We start from the raw sequence: 21228 nt of genomic DNA, 5'->3' as shown, positions 1-21228 counted from the left end.
ACCCCCCCCCCCCCAAAAAAAAAAGCACCTATGGGACCTTTAATAGACAGGATGATGTTTAAATCATGTTGACATACTGTATATAGGCATAAGACGTGGAAAGAATGAGTTTTATGGATGATTTAATACCATTTGAAATACATTTTACATGAAGGACACCATTAGAGGAGGAATATTGAGCTACAGGAGTGTGCACTGTAATGGTGATCAGAGACACTATTAATGAACACTTGCCCTGCAGTGCCCTGCTACGCAATGAACTACTACAACTACTATTTATAGTCATAGTTCTATTATCTTTATTGTGACTGTTATTGCCACTGTTCATCACACCCCCAACCGGCACCGTCAGACACCGCCCACCAAGAGCCTGGGTCTGTCCGAGGTTTCTCCCGAAAAGGGAGTATTTTCCTCGCCACTGTCGCACTAACTGCTTGCTCTTGGGGGAATTACTGGAATTGTTGGGTCTTTGTAAATTATAGTGTGGTCTAGACCTACTCTATCTGTAAAGTGTCTTGAGATAACTCTTTTTTATGATTTTTATACTATAAATAAAATTGAATTAAAAAAAATAAAAGGACTAGCACTGGTCTGATTTCTGCTCATTTAAATCCACCGTTCCAGGTATAAAGAACAACGGGTTAAGTGCCTCGGGCATTATAATTCCATCAGATCCCCACTGAAATCCCTGCACAAGTGAATATAAAGTGCAAAGGTGTTACAATGTGCTATAATGTCTGCCTTCCACTACAGTTAAGAGTCTAGCTCATGTAAGCCAATATGCATGTAGGGGCATAAATGAGTACATGTTGAGCAGTATGTTACAGTTTATATAATATATAAGTCTCCAGCGATTGATAGTTCTGCTTTAACCGACGTGACTTTATTTTCAAAAGCGGTAGAGTTTACAACTTGTAGACAACTTCTGTGAAGCAGCCGGAGCAGCTCTTCAGCAGCACATGAAATAACTTTAGGAACTCCCAGCTCCTGATTTGATAATGCTCATCATCTTTGTCTTTGAGGAAGGTGGATAACACTCGATAGATGTACAGAATATATATATATATATATATATATATATATATATATATATATATATATATATAGATATATATATATATATATATATATATATATATATATATATATATATATATATATATAATGTCAACTATTGACAACAGCACTCTCTCCCAGCGACTGAAAAGTTTACAAGAGTAAGCATGTTACTGTATGTAATCAGCGGGTGTTTCGGTGCATCCACTGAAACATAAAAAAATGAAAATCAACATCACCAAAAACATATGATTTGAGTTACGGTCAGTGTTTTCCAACTAAAAATATCATTATACAATCGAAATAAATATAATAAAAGAACTACTATTAACAGGGATCCATCCCAGAATCCCTAAGCATGTTAAAGAAAGATTCAGCCTCATCCAGTAAGAAAGTTTTTCTCAAATGAATAAAAGTAAAAAAAAAAAAAAAAGAAGCAGAAAACAATAGGCCGCTACATCTTGTCACGTACTAAAAAAGCTACAGTACATCATGTCGTGTGATGTAAATAAAGTATTGATTGTTAAACGGCTACAGCTAAAACAAACCAAATGCACCAGCGAAGACACAGGCAGTTCATTGTCTGTCCGTGATTGATTTACATTTCAGTTCTGTTTATTATCATTAACGTGTTTTATGAGGACGTTCGGATCAAATCTCAGCTTGAAATGCATTCAAATCATCTCAACTACATTTTGGAATACAGGCTGATTGTCGGAATTCCCTACAGTTATCTATCCTGGATGGTTGCGTCATAGTCTATGTAATGGGGAAAATTCAGATGCTACTACTGCATCTTTTGTTTAGATCCATATCCTGAGGCCATGTTCAGCATGTTTTTATAGGCCCGTTTTTGTTATTTGGGTCATTTAAATTCAGACCAGAGCACTCCAGTGCCAAACAGTTAAAAACCCTGTATACACTTCTGTAGGAGGCCACAGTGAGCAGCTTTACATTGCAGCCAAAGGCACCATTAATGGGACTACTTCACCAATAAGGCTTATTTATAGTCGTACTTGAAATAACCCCATGTAAAAACATATTCCAAAGGAATCATTTCAGCTGACATGTAATTACTAACAATAAACTGAAGTCTTCATCTTTTAAAAATGTTTTAGGTTTACTTTAGGAGAATCTGTGTGTTGTTAAGAGGAGGCCTGGCTCTGGCTTAGATGCAAAGACTGATCATACCCAAATACAATACGCATTTCAAACCTTAAAATGTTCCACAATGTTCCACATTTAAGCCAGCAATTCAGTGTAGTGACAGCTGTTCAGCATTCACATGCAGTTTCTGCAGGAAATGCATTTTCTAGTTACTAACAATAACCTAAAACAACTTTGCATCTTTTAAAATGTTTTAAGTTTACTTTACTTTTACTGTGTGCTGTTAAGAGGAGGCCTGGCTCTGGCTTAGATGCAAAGATGTCATACCCAAATACAATACACGTTTCAGCATACATGTAAAACACCATGGATTAATGTTGAAAAAAACAAAATATTTTCCCTATTGAGGTTTACACAAAAAGATATATGGATTTTTTGTTTTCTACAATAGATGGTACTGAAGCATGAGGCTGAAATGGAACGTGGAAGGTTTAGGAGAGGACACAGCCTGTGTCCTTCTGAGGCTTCAGATCTGGCTCCTTCATGGGTTTCACCTCCACCTCCTTGGGTTTGGCCTAGCGTTAAAACAACAACACGAATGTGAAACAACACAGCCTCAAAAACTGATAGAAACTATTAATAAGGTGGGGGTTTCTTTTCAGAATAAAGACTTTAGACATTAGGTGTTTTTTTGCGTGCTCTCATCAAGCCTATGTCGTAAATAGGGTTGGGCATCGTTTTGATTTTGACAATTCTGATTCCAATTCTGATTCTTCCTTTCGATTGCAGTTCTTATCCATTCTCGATTCCAAATCTTTGAGGGGTGGAGTTGAAACGCGTCACATGTTCACTTCACAGATAGGATGAAAATGTTTTAATTCAATGGTGATTTACAGTTTTACCGGGCTTCTCCAAAAATAAGGCCACATTTTGGAGCGCCGCTTACGGTGTTCCGTGGCGGCAACACAACAAGCGCCTGAAAGTACGGTGGCCGCTACGGGAACCAAAAGTTGTGTGTGTTAAATTTGGAACCGATGATCTCATTCCAAACCAACTTTTCCAAACAATTCCAACAAAAAAATATTCCATTGCAGTGTTTCCCATACATTGATATATTTGTGGCGGCCCGCCACACAATCAATGTTGACCGCCACATACTGCCGTATTCTCTCTCGCGCCCTCACTCAAACACAACAGACCCTACTCCTCCGTGCAGATTAATTAATGCCATTGGTTATTCTACACACTCCAATACAGTAAATGTAGGTGGCGGTTTGAGCCTTAAACTTGGTTTGCGATCCGCTAATTAACACACAGAAGAAGAAGTTGCTTTTCCCCACATCGATCTTTTCCCCCGCAGAGAAGACGGCTGGAGTCGATCCGGAGTTTAATGGTTAGTTTTATGAAGTTATTACCGGTATTTATCCTGGGTTTATACTGCATAGAGAAAGTTTTGGCGCCCCTTAAAAGAGGTTTTAGCCAGCGCCAGAGGAATAACACGAGCGCCAAAACCGCCGTTAACGCCGTCCATCAGTATTAAATGGAGACAGTTTCATTACCTGTAAAAATAAAAACGTCTCGTATGTCGCGTTAAATACTTTCCCCCGTGTTTTGGTACCTCCGCGTGAAAAGTCAAAGTTTTGAGTGCTTTCGCGGCACTGACCTGACTCCAGCAGTTAAACTGTATTTCACACTGTGATGGTTACATTTGCAACAATCTGCGGTTCCCATGCATGCCGAACTGTAGGGGCAGTCTGTTACTCTACATCACGGACAATTTATTTATCAATATTTCAAAATAGAAAACATTACACTTCATAATGTTTTGTATTCATAACACTATTGTATTATTGTACAAATTAGCGACAACAGTAACAGCAGTTACCTCATGTAAGTCACTCCTACATTTTTCAACTGAGGAGCAAAACGTGCTCCTTGGGAAAAAGATACGGTTGTGAATTTTGTATAAAAATATTTGCAGTACAATTAATGTAAGAAGTCTGCACCTCTTTCCGCGTGTGCACCTCCACCCCACCCCACCCCGGGTCAGCTACCACCACAAATAGAATCTAATTTTGGGGGGAAACACTGCATTGGGATGGTATTTTTAGAAACCGTTCCAAGTATGAACCGGTTCTCGATGCCCAATCCTATTTGAAATAAACTTTGCAGGAAGCAGCGGTACCTTGTCGTTTTTGGCTCCCTTGGTCAGGTCGAAGGTGGCGTAGACTTCAGCAGTGCACTGCTCGCTGAGCGGCGGCAGCTCGAAGGGGACCGGCTCAGCCAGGCCGTAGCTCGCCTTCAGCTCCAGCTGGGGCGGCTCCGCTGGTACCTTGTGGAAGTATCTGAGGAAATATATCCAAAGTTACAATTAAAGAGGGGGACAAGTTAGGAAAAATGTAGTGTTTAAGGGGCCGGACACATGCCGTGTTTGTATTTGTAACTGATTGTGTTAAATGGGCTTATTTATCGTCTCGGTCACAGGCCCCTGAATTGAATCGAAATCGTATCGTGGCAGACTTTGTGATATCAGTAAATATTGTACCATTGTCCAAAGAATCATCAATTTTCAGGACACCTTTTTTTTTTTTTCAGGGCACAATGGCTGTGCCCTGAGATAAACAAAGTCCAACTTTTTGGAACGCAGCGTCATGTCATATGACGAGGAACGACCAACCACAGCCGGGAGGTTATCTCTCTTTTCTTTCAGAAATATCAGCCTATGGAGATATCACGGCTGCTGTTTGGAGATCATGACTGGTCCAATCTTTGACTGAAGCAGATTCTGCCCTCTGGAATAGTATCCTACGTATTCCTGAAGGTGGTTTCTGTCAAAGTAACCTACAAAAAATAAGGACAAAATGCACCGCGCCACTCTGTAGGACAGGGTTAACACATCCATGGGATGCAGCCACATATGGGGATTTTCTTCTCTGCTTCCTAACATTTTCAATGATAAGAATATAGCTAACTAAGCTGTTGAATGGATATTCTAGATGTCAATGATAAGGTTGAAGATAGGTTTAAGGCCAATTCATGCTTCAGCGTTAAATCGTCGCCAAGGGTACGGACCCTACGCCGTAGCCTGACGTGCACCTCTCAAAACATGTAACTACACGTCGCGGCGACGCAGACCGCAACAACTGTGATTGGTCCGCCTGACGTTTCCCCTTACTCATTTCCGGGTTCTCCTTCTCCATAAAGAACATGAAATCAAGGAGAGGGTTAACTTTTCCTGCTCCAGATTTCCCACCGTGGTCTGAAAACACAGGGGAGACACTTTGTTTCTCCCACTATGACTCTAGAGTCGCTACTCGCTCCGAAGCTAAACACCGTCGCTCTCTCACTCGCTATTCTCTTAAAGAGATACGCTAGAACGACACAGACACCGACACACAACTATAAACCTCACGCCACTTATGCAGGCTACGGCGTCAGCTCCGCGTAGAGCACCCGCAGAAGCATAATTCCGCTGTGGTGTTCCCGGCGCGTATGTTTTGTAACTTCGCCGCGTTCCATTTCAACACGGCCGGCTGGGAAGACTGGCCGAGCAGGTTCGCCCGTACCAACATCTGTGTGGTGATTCTTCGTGTGCAGACGGCAGGGAGTCAAACAGCCTTAAATATGTGGTCAGAGAGAGAGACACCGCACTGGGAAAAGTATTTTGCTGGAAAGAAAAAAAAACATTCTCATGGAAAGAATGTTAGTAACATCGAGAGGCAGACAGTCATTTCGTCCTTGGAGATAAGCGACAGTAACTTTAATAATACAGAAAGAGTACAGAGATGCAATGTTTGGTGGTACGTCGGCGTTTACCATGAATGCGTTTACTACGGTTGCCAGGCTTTCCTTTACGTCCGCTCTCTACTACTTCTTGCTAATTCACAGATTATTTAGTTTGTACGTCTTCTGGCGTTTCGGAGAATACCGCAACGAACACCCCGTTGAGCATAAACGTCTCTGTGCGCGCTCGTAGTGCGCACCGTATACAAAAGGCCCGCGCCACGGTGTCGCGCGCGAGTATAAACAAAGCTCAACTTGTTATGGTCGCCGAAGCAACGTCAGGTCAACCTGCCTCGGCGGACTTGAAGGTCTACACAAGAGAAGGCACCCAGAGCCCGGCCGACGCGCCTGGCGTTTTCCAGGCGGTAAAAGACGTGTAATAGGCCTAAGAGTAGATTTAAGGTTTGATAATGTTTATCTCTGCCCCTTAGAGCAATATCACAGAGGCTTCAGTGTTGCACCTATATCTGTATAGCAACCAAAATGTTACAACTGGGAGAGATACAATATGTATATGCAACTAAAGAGTGTGCACACCCTTGACTTTTATAGAAAATGTTATGTGCCTGTTGAATAAGTACTCCGCCTGAAATGCTTCCACTGAAATAGGACTGTGTATGCACGTTTGTCAGGAGGTATACAGTAGGGGCATCCACTTCAGTTAAACAATGTATGTGTACAGTATATAAGTATGTGTCTGCCCTGACTGACTCACATGAAGCCATTTTCTCTCTGGCACTTGTCCAGTGTGTTTTTAATCAGGCCGCCCAGTTTGAGGAAGAACAGCTGCTCCGATGGTTTGGCTGTGGTGCCCGGGCCTTTGGTCTGACGATACTCTTTACACAGCGCCTCGGCACGGGAGTAACCTGAACAGAGAAGTCTTCTTTCAATGCAAAAAAAAGGGAAGTGATGAAACTCTTCATTTCATGATGAGATGGGTCCAAAAAATACTGCAGCAACGCACAGGAAACAAACACACAGGAAACACCTGTGTAATGACCTATATGCAAATAACAGCAAGCGAGAACGGAAAGAAACGGAATTGATTTAAAGTGCTCATATTATGCTCATTTTCAGGTTCATAATTGTATTTAGAGGTTATATCAGAATAGTTTTACATGGTTTCATTTTCAAAAAAACACCACATTTTTGTTGTACTGCACATTGCTGCAGCTCCTCTTTTCACCCTGTGTGTTGAGCTCTCTGTTTTAGCTACAGAGTGAGACATCTCACTTCTGTTCCATCTTTGTTGGGAGTCGCACATGCTCAGTAGCTAGGTAAGGACTACTAGCCAGTCAGAAGCAGAGTATGAGGGCGTGCCACGCTAGCAGCTAGGCGAGCATTATAACGTGTGTTACAAAGTGACCACGTTTGTCTCTGAAGTAAAGGCTGGACTACAACAGAGCTGTTTGGAGCAGTTTGTGAACAGTGTTTTCTGTTGGAATATCACGGTTATCGCCAATACCTTGACTGACTGACTGACTAAAATAATATTTTTTTTATTTTTTGGGGCTTTTCCTTTTATTAGATAGTGACAGTAGATAGACAGTAAAGGTGGGAGATAGATGGGGGATGACACGCAGCAAAGGGCCGCAGGTCGGATTTGCCGGATTTGTACCCGGGCCGCTGCGAAGGACTCAGCCTACATGGGGCGCACGCTCTTACTGGGTGAGCTAGAGGTCGCCCTATAATAATATATACCTAATATAACATTTTTTTAACTAAATGTGTCTGGTGACACAGAGAAATGCACGAAAATGAGGAGAAGAAAAAAAAAATAAACCTGTGCTTGAAACTGAATTTCTAGCTGAAGGAAACTAGATGAATAGATAACACATGAACAAATGCATTAACAGAGTATGTGGTTAAAACGTTTTTTAGGTGCTACATTAGATGACACAAATGCTTGATTTGAAGACGGATATACATACACTTTTCCGCCTCCTGGAGAGATCTTATAGCCTCGCCACACTTGTCACTCGCCAGCAGTGTCTGTCCATGATAGCAGTATGCCTGAAAACAGAAGTAATAAGTACAATCAGGAGCCTGATTTGCTTCCATCTTTGTAAAGAAGAGTAAGTTTCATGAAAGGCACGTATGCGTAGTAAGGTTCCTTTATGTAAACAAAAGTACTAGGGCTGCACAATAGATTTTTATTTTTTTAAATTTAGTTTTTTTATAAATCGGTATCGCAATATCAACTGGCGCAATAAACGCATCGCGAAAGGCTGCAACATATCCCGAAAGACACGCGTGTTTACTTGAAAGAAAATATCAGCAGAGAACTGCACTTTATAATGTAACTGTCATTCTTTTTTAGTGGTGCTTTTTATATTCAATTCAATGTTCAATGTGTTCAACAAGCAATTTGTTGTATTTTAGCAGAATACTGAAAGCAGCGGAAAGGCAGAACTGAGTACACTTTAATATTGGTTTATTTATCGCAAGTAATATCGTTATTGCGACATTTGACAACATTATCGCGTATTTTCCACACATCGTGCAGCCCTAAAAAGTACGGTGAACTGCATCAGGACACGCATGAACTTACATAAGCCATGTAAAAGTGCTGCTTCAGCTGAAAGTACTTCCTCCATTTGCTACTGCACTCTGGCTCCAAGGTGTTCAACGTGTGGTCTGTAGACAGAGTATAGAATGGTTATGGCTTTAGCACTTTCTTGGGGACTGATCACAGCTCTTATATTTTTTTTTACCATAGCTGTAGTCTCGCATTGCCAGACCTATCTCCACAGCGCTGCGGAGGAAGGTCTGGCAACAGGAGCAAACACTCCTGGATAGGAGGGAGGAAAAATTTGCATTTCTATAAACCAATCACAATCGTCTTGGGCGGTGCTAAACTCCGGACGCAGCAACGGTAGCTCTGCAAAAATAGTCTCGGGGAAGGAACTTGTTTTGGTGGAAGATTTGCACCCCGCAAAAGAAAAACGCCACATACAGTATTGAATGAAGTGAACTGTTCACACAATACAGTAACGTGAGCTGTTTAAATAGGCTGGATGCATGGTTAAATGTAATTTCCTCTTACCATTGTGTCCCCGTGTATTTTGTCCGTAGCAAATCCCCTCCAATCGGTCCCAGAAACGTCCCACTTAGAGTAAATGCCGTAAACATATTCTTTGTAAATCTTTACTAGGGCTGAACGATGAATCACATTTGCAATAATATCGCGATATGTTAAAATGCGATTTCCTAATCGCATTTTGCTGTGATTTGGTCACGTGACTCGCGAGGGCAAAGCAGTCTGCACTCCGCAGAGAAAGCATCAACTTGGCACGCTAACGCTACGCCATACCTTGACCTGTTGTACAATGGCCTCAGGCTCGACAGAAACTTTAATCCCAAATAGGAACAGTACGTCACTTGTGTGGGACTATTTTGGTTTAAAAAAAAAAGAAAGAAGATGATGCGCAGCTTTTGGTATTGTGCAAAACCTGTCTTGCTAACGTTGCTACCTCACGGGGTAACACTACGAACCTGTATCAGCACTTAAAAAAAAAAAGCCAAACACCAGTATGTCAAGTAAGCAAAATACCACCCGACAGGCCTCACCTTTGAAAGCGTAACGTTAACTCCATATGAACGTACTTTAAAACGGAACGAGGAAATTACTCAAGCAGTAACGGAGTTAATGGCCAAAGACATGATGCCCCTTAGTACGGTCAGCGAGCCTGGGTTCACGGCTACACAGAGCGTATGTTTCTGCCACGGAGTCAGAGGGCGATGGCCGGAGTCTGGAGATGTTTTTAAGATGAAAAAAAGGCGGATTTGGTGATGCGAGTATGAAGGACACTGACCGGAGCTGGATCGGAGCGGGAGTTGCTAATGGTGAGAAATTGCTTCCTGTGTGCTCAGGATCACTATGGCTGGTAGTGCCATACTCACTGCACTTTAGTCTGCGTTGTGTGTTGCTGTTACTGACTAGAGATAATTACGATTAATATTTAGATATTAATGTTCAGACATTTAACTTTGAGTTACCTAAATATTTTCAAAGAGGTACAGGCAGATATTTCTCTCCTTTTATTTTCTGCATTTTTGTTTTGTTACCGACTGGAGATCAGTATATATATATATATATATTATTTTTACTTATTTAACTGTCTAGTAAAGTTCAAAGACAGTTGTCCTTTTCAGGTTCATAATTGTAATTTGAGATTGTACCAGAATAGGTTTACATGGTTATGGTAATTAAAAAAAAAAAAACACACACACACACACCATATTTTTGTTGTACTGCCCATTGCTGCAGCTCCTCTTCTCACCCTGTGTTCAGGTCTCTGTTTTAGCTACAGAGTGAGACCTCGCAACTTCTGTAAGATCTTTGTTGGCAGTCGCACATGCGCAGTAGCTAGTTAAGGATTACATAAACTAGCTATCCGTTTCTCCAACTTCGGTCAGTACAAGGCAGGATGAGCCGGGAGACTTCTTCTAAACGAGGGCGCACTTCCAACTTTGCGTGGAATACCTGCAGAACAGGGACATGTAAGTAGTTCTATACAATTTATTTTGTAGATTAGGGTGAATTTGTGTGTGTTGTAGCAGTGTTTTGCCATTGAGAACGAGCTAGCATGCTAACGGTAAGCCCCCTAGGCCCCTCGTCTCGGCTAGTTACGTAGAAAGCCGTGCCGATTTTGAACAGCTCACCCGGAGACTGAAGGGAGGACATATTCAGAAACCGTATCTCACTCAAAACAGCAAGTTTGTATGCGTGTGGAAGTATCAGAGACAACATTTTCATAATATGGGCACTTTAAAAAGTGCAATCCACATGTTTACATATGTTTATTACAGTAAATAATAATCTAAATACTACCAAGTGTGGTAAAGCCACATATTTGTTTTTATATTTCTGCAATCTGCACTTTAGTTCATGTGATTTGTTTCTGACTTTCATATGAATGTTTCCACCAGGCTTGGTCAGTGCTCAGTATACTACTGTGACTGAAGTAGTTAAATAAAAGATGTCATTCATATAAAGTCATGCATCACTTAATTCCATCATCACATACAGGCCTGGCCTCCAGGAAAGAACAGTTTGATTAATCCATCTAATCTTGTGTTGTTCATACAATGATTTATTGCTTGTCTTTGTTGAATAATACAGAAGACAAAGAGCTTAAAAGGATAATCGCATTTTAAATCGCAATTGCAATATTGGTGGGAAGAAAAAAAAAATCGCAATTAGAAAGAACCAAGCAGGCCTCCCTTGTTGCACGATCCACATTTTCTTCAAAACTTGACATTTTCAGCGTGTAACGTAGCTCAGAGGTTCCGGACAGTGAGGGACATCCGGCGGAACTTCAAAACAACAGAAGTGGCCTCTTATCAAAAGTGCAACTGAAATTGTATTTTATCTTAAATAAGAAAAAAATGTAATGAAAAATGACTTGGATTTTTAAAAACAAATCCCACATCCAAATAACTAAATAAATAGAAAGAAAATCTCTTAGTTAAAGTTGTGCATAATGCTGTTTTAGCCGTTTATGAGTCTTTAAGGACAGGAAGTGCAGTTTAGAAAATAAAATACATTGTGTATTTACCCAGACGTTTAAAAAAAATAATACATTTATAGCTGTAATTGCAATACCGTGAAACTGTGATTTGTTTTGCTGAAGGTTATCATACCGTCAGAATCTCGTACCGGCCCATGCTTACTCTCAACACTCCCGCGACAGCTCTGATTATTACACAGTATTTTACACAAAACTAACATGAAGTAAAAAAAATAAAACAAATTGCCAAAAAAAAATTGCCAAAATGTAATGAGCACTGTAATACTTTAACAGACATTTTCTAAATCACAAGTGCCAAGCATACTGACCAGCTTTTTGATAGAAGTTTGCCGTCTCGAATGCCAACGCTGCGATGAGCGTGGCGTTGTGCTTCAGTTCAATCGCTCTGGCAATGGTCACTGTAGAAACAGAGAAAACAGTGGGTAAAGAACTCAGATATGCATACAAATTAAGGCTGTGTTTAGACGGAAATGATCTGAAGAGAAAACGCAAAAGTGGCGTTGAGTTCTCACTTTTTATTCCGCGTTTAGATGAGCGTTTTGGGGGTGGATGCATATGGTGACACAAAAGTGTGTGCAATGTTAAATGTAGTATGCACACCAGGCGGCTAGGTGGTAGTGTGAAGCACTGTCAAACAACAACTCTAAGTCTGCGCACCTGCGTAGAACCTTCCTTCTACTTCTCTCCCTAGTAGCGCGAAGCAAACAACAAAAGCTGACAACGAGGAGGTGGAGTTATTGACACACACACACACACACACACACACACACACACACACACACACACACACACACACACACACACACACACACACACACACACACACACACACACACACACACACACACACACACACACACACACACACGTTGTGCCAGAATAGGTTTACATGGATTTTATTTTCAAAAAACACCATATTTTTGTTGTACTGCACATTGTACAGTACAGTTACATTGCCACTATCATGTCACAATGTTACATGATGGTTACATAGTAAAGTAAAGGAAAATACCCCTAGTAAAATTAAAAGATGAAACGTGTCTGATGCACGCTAGTTATGGCTGAAAAAGAGGACAAGTTTATGTAGCTTTAGAGATGCTGGTGTAGAGTTCAGGCCTGGAGCGACTTTACCTTCCTGCGCCTCTGCTTGGCACTGGATGATATATGCATCGATGGCTCTGGGCTCCAGGTCTCGGCCCTTTTCGGCCGGGGTGATGAGTCGAGGGATGTGGGCCTCCTGTAGCAGAGATGTTTTAAAATCAGCTTTTAAGTTATTAATCCATGCATTGTCTTTGGCTTTGAGAGACTGTATTAATCTGAGGCTTTTGTCCTCATGTTAAAGCTTTTTTTTGGTCTAGACTGAGAGACAGCGTCTACACCAGAGCGTTAGCCTCAATCACCTTGTAAACCTTGTAGAGCGGGCGCCTGGGTAGCTCACCTGGTAGAGCTCGGCCCATATACAGTTGTGCTCATAGGTTTATGAACCCCTGCTAAAGTTGACTAAAAAGAGGAATAAAAAAAAATCATCTTTTGGAAACTGATCTTAATGACTTAATTAAAAAAAATTAGGATAAATCCGACCTTTAAGGACACCAATTTTCTTTGTGAATGAATAATGTATCGTAAATAAATAAATAAATGTTCTTCCTTAAAATAAAGGGGGCATAAGTAAGTACACCCCTATGTTAAATTCCCATAGAGGCAGGCAGATGTTTATTTTTAAAGGCCAGTTATTCCATGGATCCAGGATACTATGCATCCTGATAAAGTTCCCTTGGCCTTTGGAATTCAAATAGCCCCCCCACATCATCACATACCCTTCACCATACCTAGAGATTGGCATGGTTTGATTTCAGTTAGCTTAATAGCTGGTTTGATTTGCATTGAGAGATGATTTTATGGAAAGTACCCCATGCCAAGGAAGAACATTTATTTATTTACGATACATTATTCATTCACAAAGAAAATTGGTGTCCTTAAAGGTCGGATTTTTCCTCATTTTTTTAATTAAGGCATTAAGATCAATTTCCAAAAGATGATTTTTGCATTCCTCTTTTTAGTCAACTTTAGCATGGGTTCATAAACTTATGAGCACCACTGCATAGAGATTTTTTCCTCGATGCAGAGGCCCAGGGTTCGAATCCGACCTGCGGCAATTTCCTGCATGTCTTGCCCCTCTCTCTCCCCTTTCATATCTAAGCTGTCCTATCAATTAAAAGCAAAAATGCCCAACAAATTATCTTTAATAAAAAAAAAAAAAAAAACATGTAGAGCTTGTGAATCAGAATTAAAATCAATTTGGGGGAAATTATTGGCAATACCCAGCCCTAAAAATAATACAAATCAGGAAATACTAAGTAACTAAGTAAGACTGGGGGGTGAGTCCCTCAGCTGTATAACTTATGGAGAAGCGTGTCTGTAGCTGGACCTCACCTTGAGGGTTTTGAATATACCAGCAGCAACTTTCAGGCTCCGGTGAACATCTTTCGCTTCAGCCTCCGATACGCTATTGAACAGGAAAAACACGACAGTAACAAATATTTTGTTTAGTAACAGAGCAATGTACACATTTAAATAATCAATATACGAGTGATTTGACATAAATGAATGCAACAATACAGGGAAGGGGCGGGAAAAAGCACATACTTTTCTTTCCCGGCTAGTCTCGAGGCAAACTTGGTGTACCAGAGGGCTACATTGAAGGCCATGGAGACCAGTTCAAAGACTGCATCCTGCTGGGCACTGGGAGGAGAGCGTGGAGACACGGAGGTTTATAAGACACACTGGTAGGGGTGTGCGTGTGTGTGTGTGTGTGTGGGAAATCGATACAGTATAGTATGGCGATATTTTCCGTGACAATACTGTATCAATACACAGGCGCCAAGTATCGATCTTTTATTATATATCTGTTTGTCTGCTTGACAATCCCATTTTGCAGAAATAAAATTGAAGTGAGATGGACAAAAACAGAGAAATGTTTCTTTTCAGATGAAACAGATGTTGACAAAGTTTCCTTTTGGGCATTTGAAGTTGGAAAAAAGGTAATCAAGTGCAATATATCGCAGAATATTGCAATATGTTTCAAATCGCAATAGCATCGTACTGGGACATAAGTGTCGTGAAGATATCGTATCGCGAGGCCTCTGGTGATGCCCACCCTAGTCTCGCTTTGCCAGACCCTCCTCCAAAAGCGCGCTGGAGGAGGGTCTGGCTACTCCACACAGCATTCTGGGATGGGTGGAAAACGTGGGCGGTGCTAAGCTCCGTGCGTTTCTGCTGCGAAATAGTCGTGCGAGAGAAAACTCAGATTGGACAGATAGTCTAGCTAGCTGTCTGGATTTACCCTGCAGAGATCTGAGGAGCAGTCAACCATAGTTCTAGAAACTACGCACTAAAGCTTTAACATTAGTTTGGCTTAGGCCGGCTGCACACTGGCTGCGTGGCGTGAGCGTGGGCTTTCTGTTGCGTGTCAGTTGCGTACCAGAAACGTGTCTGACGCGGCGCTGCTGCTGCTAGCCTTGTCTGTTTCCCATTGATAAATGAAATACCACGTTAAAGATAAATATACACTAATTTGATTACAGCAAAGACAACGTCGGCAGTATTGACAGCAAAATAGGCTACAGAATATTTCATTCTGTATTTTTTTTTAAATTACATTTATATCTGCATTTATGTCAAACATCAAAATATCATTTATTAAATGTATTTGTGTCAAAATGACACATAAACATCTTTTTGTATTCTAATTTTGCTTGGAAACGCTTGCGTGTCGCGTGAAAAATAGGCGTCGGTCCTATATCTAGCATGCAGGCTAGTGTGCAAGCTCAAACCTGTTAACATGGGAGCCGAAATAAAAACGGACGCAGCCGACACGCTCACGCCACGCAGCTAGTGTGCAGCCGGTCTTAGAAGGTACCCAAAACAGCTCGGGCGCTGCATCTGAGCCTTATAATAATGGTACTAGGAAAAACCCTGAGTAACAATAAAAATAATAGACTTCATTTCTGTTTTTCAAGTTTTTTTGTAAATCGGTTCTGCCAAGAATTCCTCATTCAGTATTCCTTAATACTTGCAGCACTCCGTAATTCAAATATTAATGAAACATCTTTCAAAAAGGCACTTCAGTTGTTTCCTCCTGGAAACAACTGTTAAACTGTTTACTTTGCCCCTCGTTAAAACTGCAACCCATCCACTTAACAGTGCCATGCAACCATGGACACATCTTCCAATAAGACAGTAGTCGTTCAGTCAGTGTTTTTACCTTGGTACGTTTCCTTGTAAGGTGTCAGTCCACTTGAAGTTCTGGATGAACCTCATCTTGTTCTCCTGTGTAGTTCCATCCAAGGATAAGATAAATCCTATTGGATCATTAACCAATATTTAAAAAAAAAAGAGAAGCAGTTGGTTAGGTGCAAACCCACATCACAGATGTAAAGTATTAGAAACATGTAAGGGAGACCTAATATGCTCATTTTCAGGTTCATACTTGTATTTTTGTTTTTAATAGAAATCGTGTCCATGCTTTAATGTTCTCATACTGCCCATGGCTGCTGCACCTGTATTCACCCTCTGTCTGAGACGCTCGCTGTGCCGGTCTCTGTAAGCCCCCCCTCCTAAGAAAGCCCATGGAGTATAGCAGGACTTTCTATCAGGAAAAAATTACAAATAAAAGACTCTAAAGCAAAAACTACACAATCTAACATGTTCCAGCAGGAATGTGATCTGAAATTGGGGAGACATTAACAACATCAGCAACCAGAATTTCGGCTTTCTCTGGCATTAGCATGTAGCAGTGGACTGACCGCAACCGAGTATATAGCAGCGCTTTCTGTCGGAAAAAACACCAATAAAAGAAATAAAAAATTACAATGTTCCAGCAAGGATGTAATCCGAAATTGGGGCGAAATTAACAACATCTGCAACCAAGATTACAGGTTTACTTGACATTAGCATGAAGCTACATGTAGCAGTGTATGAGAGTCGGAAAAAAACTGTTGGAAATGGGCTGTTCAGAACAGTCCGAAGTCTAAGGTTTTTACTCACAGGGATTACTTTAACATCACAGTAACTTAATCATTTGAAACTTTGGCCATGTTTAATATAAACATCTGAAATTGTAACATTTTATATATATATATGACAGAAAATAAGGAAAGGCATATTAGGTCCCCTTTATTTAACTCCTTAACATCTAGTTTTCCCTTTTAATTTCCCCTTAAGTATCTTAAAAGGTGGAAAAATGTCTTGTTCCACTCTGTCTGACAGCATCATACAGTATGTAGCATATTCTCTATCCGCTTGTTCCAACTCTTTATTGAAACACTGTGACGTTTACACTGTGACTCCGTGTTTGTATCCATCAGATGGACATTAATACCGCTTTTGAGCGTCATTTTATAAATTCTTATAAAGTTCAGCCTGTCCCGTTTGGTATCTTGGGAAACTGGGATCTCTACCACAAGTAAATAAAAGTTCTGTTGGTGTGAACAATGTTTGACTGAAGTGAGTTTGTATTGACTGACCAACCAACAAGCAACATTGCCTTTTAAAAAGGTAAAAGTACTTTATTGTCACATACACATACATACATGTAGTGAAATTCATTCTCCGCATTTAACCCGTCCCTCAAGGGAGCAGTGGGCAGCCATTTACAGCACCGGGGGACCAACTCCAGATCTGAGCCAGTGCCTTGATCAAGGGCACTGACTGGAGAACCTAGTACATGTTTTTTGGTGGTGGGGGAAACCGGAGCACCTGCAGGAAACCCACGCAAACATGGGGAAAACATACAAACTCCACACAGAAAGGCCCGGAACGACATGGATTTGAACCCAGAACCTTCTTGCTGTGAGGGCACAATGCTAACCATTGGGCCACCATGCTGCCCCTTTTAAGGGGTCAACACTGACAAAACGGAGAGAGGAATAGATAAGATTGCACATTTTTATGGCGCTAACCCACTGCTAGTACCAGCTCTACTCGGCTCGGCCGCGGTGCCCCGTTCTCCTTTTTCCATTGTAGATTTAGTACCGGCTCATGCGTGAGGCGAGCGTGGCTGGTCGTCATTTTTAGGAAAACCAAAAAAGGCGAGTAGAGTCGAGGCGAGTCCAGCAGGTACCATGTAATGGAAAAACGCCATTAGAGTGTAGACCTAAACGTACCTTGGAGGAGGGAGAAGTATGCATCCGTGGCACTTTTCATGATCTCAGGGTTGCAGGTGACATCAGTGAACATCTCCAGCAGTCTCGCCCTGGTTGTCCTCAGGTCACTGAATGTGTCAAACAAATAGCAATCAACTGGTGCTCTAAAACTATGCTGATCATTACAGTACACAGACAGATTATATCAAACAAGACATTGCCATGTGTAAGGCAATGAGGTGACTTACGGTAGATCAAATTACGGTAACAGTAGCCAGTAATGCAGTGTTTTCCCTAGCTTTGTGGAAGACTTAGGTGCACGTAATTGGCAGGGGGTTAAAGGGTAACTACTGTTTTCTTTCAACCTGGATTAAGCAAGATCGCTGCAGTCGGCAGCAGCGAAACAAGCTACAATGTAAGCTAATAGGACAATTGTCCAGCTTGTATTTACCTTCACAAGAGTGCTCGTTTTGCCAGTGACGGGCTCAGATTAATATTCTAAGTATCTGACAACATTATGGAAAGGATCCCTTCAGAGACAGACATCTTTGAGACCTTTCTGTTTAAACGTACAATATGTAACTTTCTGCCGAAACAAAACCAAAACAATGGATTGTAAACACAGACGTTTGATGACGTTGGGAAGTTGCGTGGAATTATGGGAGTTTTTATTGCTAAACACTATCGTTGATTAAAATGCATCTGTTCACGGAGGAGTTTACCCATTCAAGTTACGTTTATTCATGTCATGCTAATAAAATAGCTGCAGTACACACAACATAATTATGTTTTTCTTGATTCAATCTGTATTGGCAGCTAGCTGACCAGTTAGCTAGTGAGCCAGCAAGCTAACATTAGTGGCTAACGATAGCAGGTTTAACCACACTATCACAGTATATTTCACATGCCAATGTCACCTTTTGGATTTTACCGGGCGGACGGGGTTTGTTGTAACGCTACCTAGCTACTCAACGAGGCTGAGAGACGGGTGTGGGTGGGGATTGCAGGGGGACTCTCCGCGGCGGTGATGATGTTCGATTGCTGTTGTTAGCAGCATGAGAACATCTCCCAGCTGCCCGATCTCCCCCTTCACTTTTCTGTTATCTTAACTATTCGTTTTGGTGCTTAACCCACCTGTTGTCGGGTTAATTTAGCTAGCTAACTGTAAAGACAGCTAAATGCGAAGGGGGGAGAAATTCGACAGGGAGGAACAAACACTGATAGCTAACATTATGGATGGCCGATGTTGTCACTAGGATGCCTGGGTCTGCTATTCTCCGTTTCCCGACGCTTCATTAAACTGCTGTTAGCATCGTTAACACCCGGCACCGGCTGGGGCTAACGGTAACTAGCTATTGCTACATGTATCATCCCGAATGAAGTCTCTTTGTGCCGGGGGAGTGAGGCAGGCAGAGCGGGGTGTGCTAGCTGGCTAAATTAGCATTAGATTAACCGTCTATCTATACAGCTAACGTTAACGTTACTTGTGAACTTATTCGTGGGTTAGAGCAGTGCTGCTTTTAGCCATGGTCAAAACAATCATACTACTAATAACTTTATGAGCGTGATGAACGATGCTGTAACCCTATAATGTTATCCACCAAGTGTTAGCTAGCATTAACGTTAGCTACTTGTCAACCAGCACATACACTGTAGTAACATTAAACTGGATTAATATTGATATGTATCAATAAATAAGGTTTCTGCTGTATTACTGTGTTGCAAAGTGGCATGTAATTAATCACAAAATGATGCATTTTGGCAGAAAAAGCAGTGTTACCAGTTTTTTTTTGTGACATTGTATGATTTACAATTACTCTCGAAAGTAGCATCTGGGTGCTCATGTTGACGGAAGTTACGAGTAACTAGATGGTGAAAGGTTATGACGCCACTGACGGGCGACTAAATGAAACGTGACGTGTCTGAAAATAAAATAACAGATTTCTCTGGGTTTGCCATTTGATGGAAACATTTGGGATAGTGTAACTACACAACTCAAAAAAATATATAACATAGGTATGGTCGTTTTTAGACATTTTAATGCAGAAAAGTTACATATTGTACCTTTAACCAGAAACAGCTCTGAAGTCGATAGCGCTGAACCCACCAGACTCCATTTAAAAAAGCAATACTTTTAGCGTGTATAGAGCCAACATATTTTCACATGTAATTCGGTAAACTATGTGTTTATTTCAACCACAACTAGAGTTGTGATGGTTGGAAAAGTGGAAAGACGACCCAAAATGACTTTTCATAGTTTTATTTTGTTTCTGTCGACTTTGAATTAAGTGTATTTTACGATGCTAAAATTACTGTTTATTTACATGGAGTCTGGTGGGTTTAGCGAACTCTGGAAAAGCTAGAGCAGATAATAAATAAATGACACTCAAAAAGCTTAAAGACCAAACTTGCTAAAGAAGTCCACTGAGGACCAACTACAGTACAATCATTAGATCTGAGAAACGTCTTTAAGTTACATTCATTTGGCTTAGGTGGTCCCCAAAACAGCTTGGGTGCTGCACCTAAGACTTATAATAGTAGGGAAAACCCTGGCATGCCATAGGACATTACATCATTACACATAAACAATGAACTACGGTATTTCTGTACGTCATCATGGTGACAACCACAATCCAAGTTGTCCTCAATGAATTAATGGATATAAGACATACTTGCATATCTTATTGGCAGCGGGGCTCCCTGCCACTCCATAAAAATTAAAGGAAACGGGCGCTGTTGCCTTCAGTGGGTTTCGGTGAAACCAATGTGCCATCCTGTGGATGAGGACACACCTTAGGAGGTTAAAAAAAAAGGGTTACAAGCAGTTAATGAATGAGTTGTATTTCTGGTATTAACACATTTTTGGGACAGTGGAATAGAAAGCCTCCCAAATATATAATAATACATTTAAGTGAGGTATTTATTGTGTAGGCAGCTTTAGCTAGCTTATGTGTCATCTTGGCTAACGTCATTTTACCATTACGGTCCCAAAACTGGCTAGCGGCCGTGCTGGCATTCTCAGAAAACACTCTTTGCCCCTTTTCCAAAGTTACCTTGGTGAAAAAAAGGATACAAAGCATCTGACGTTACCTTGGGCTGCCATGAATAGTGTTTTTAACAATTACTTGTCTGCCTGTTGTAGACAACAGTCCGTTACGTAAGCTACGGCGAGCAACAGCTAACGGCTAACACTGGCTACATCTAGCTAGAAACGTAAACATGGTTAATTGAATTGACGTGACAACTGACTGATGATACGGCAAAATAAATGGATTGAATTCGTTTATATCAAGTATACGTCTAATTACCTGTCGTTCCGGCGCTGTAGATTTGAGGTTTGATAGTCCTTATTGAAAGTCTGACACTGACAACAACTTAGTTCCGGAAATAAACACGGAGTAAAAGCTGACCAATGAAAGCACACGATTTAGTCATATGACTTGCGTCCGGAAAATACGTCAGGTCTCCGATCAGCCTCTCTTTTGTTCAGGGTTCAGTCATGGATGTATTAACAGCTGTCAGATCAGTCACTGATCTTCTGTCTAGAATTAGCGTTTTTGTATAACTAGTTATGTTATATTTGCTGAGTTTCCATCATTTCCTCA

At 41.1% G+C, this 21228-nt stretch overlaps 1 protein-coding gene across 4 annotated transcripts; it reads right to left on the bottom strand.

Moving 5' to 3' along the window:
- Positions 1–1653: 1653 nt before the first annotated feature.
- brox (BRO1 domain and CAAX motif containing) lies at positions 1654–21024 on the bottom strand. 4 transcript variants are annotated; one of them, XM_078275366.1, is made up of 14 exons: positions 20932–21023; positions 20601–20676; positions 20296–20415; positions 17645–17751; positions 15745–15841; positions 14127–14222; positions 13914–13986; positions 12612–12717; positions 11789–11878; positions 8498–8583; positions 7878–7959; positions 6662–6812; positions 4349–4508; positions 1654–2738 (listed from the first exon to the last, which is right to left on the bottom strand). In XM_078275366.1, exons 3-14 carry the CDS (start codon positions 20394–20396, stop codon positions 2655–2657), a joined length of 1233 nt encoding a protein of 410 aa, XP_078131492.1. In that variant the 5' UTR covers positions 20397–20415; positions 20601–20676; positions 20932–21023; the 3' UTR covers positions 1654–2654. The 4 variants fall into 4 exon arrangements, with proteins under 4 accessions (XP_078131492.1, XP_078131491.1, XP_078131493.1 ...); XM_078275365.1 differs by lacking the exon at positions 20601–20676 and having other exon boundaries at positions 20932–21024; XM_078275367.1 differs by lacking the exon at positions 20601–20676 and having other exon boundaries at positions 20296–20397; positions 20932–21024.
- Between the last annotated feature and the right edge of the window lie 204 nt (positions 21025–21228).

Source organism: Sander vitreus, chromosome 18 (genome assembly GCF_031162955.1).
Source record: "Sander vitreus isolate 19-12246 chromosome 18, sanVit1, whole genome shotgun sequence".
NCBI lineage: Eukaryota > Metazoa > Chordata > Actinopteri > Perciformes > Percidae > Sander > Sander vitreus.
This window is presented reverse-complemented; position numbering and strand designations above follow the sequence as displayed.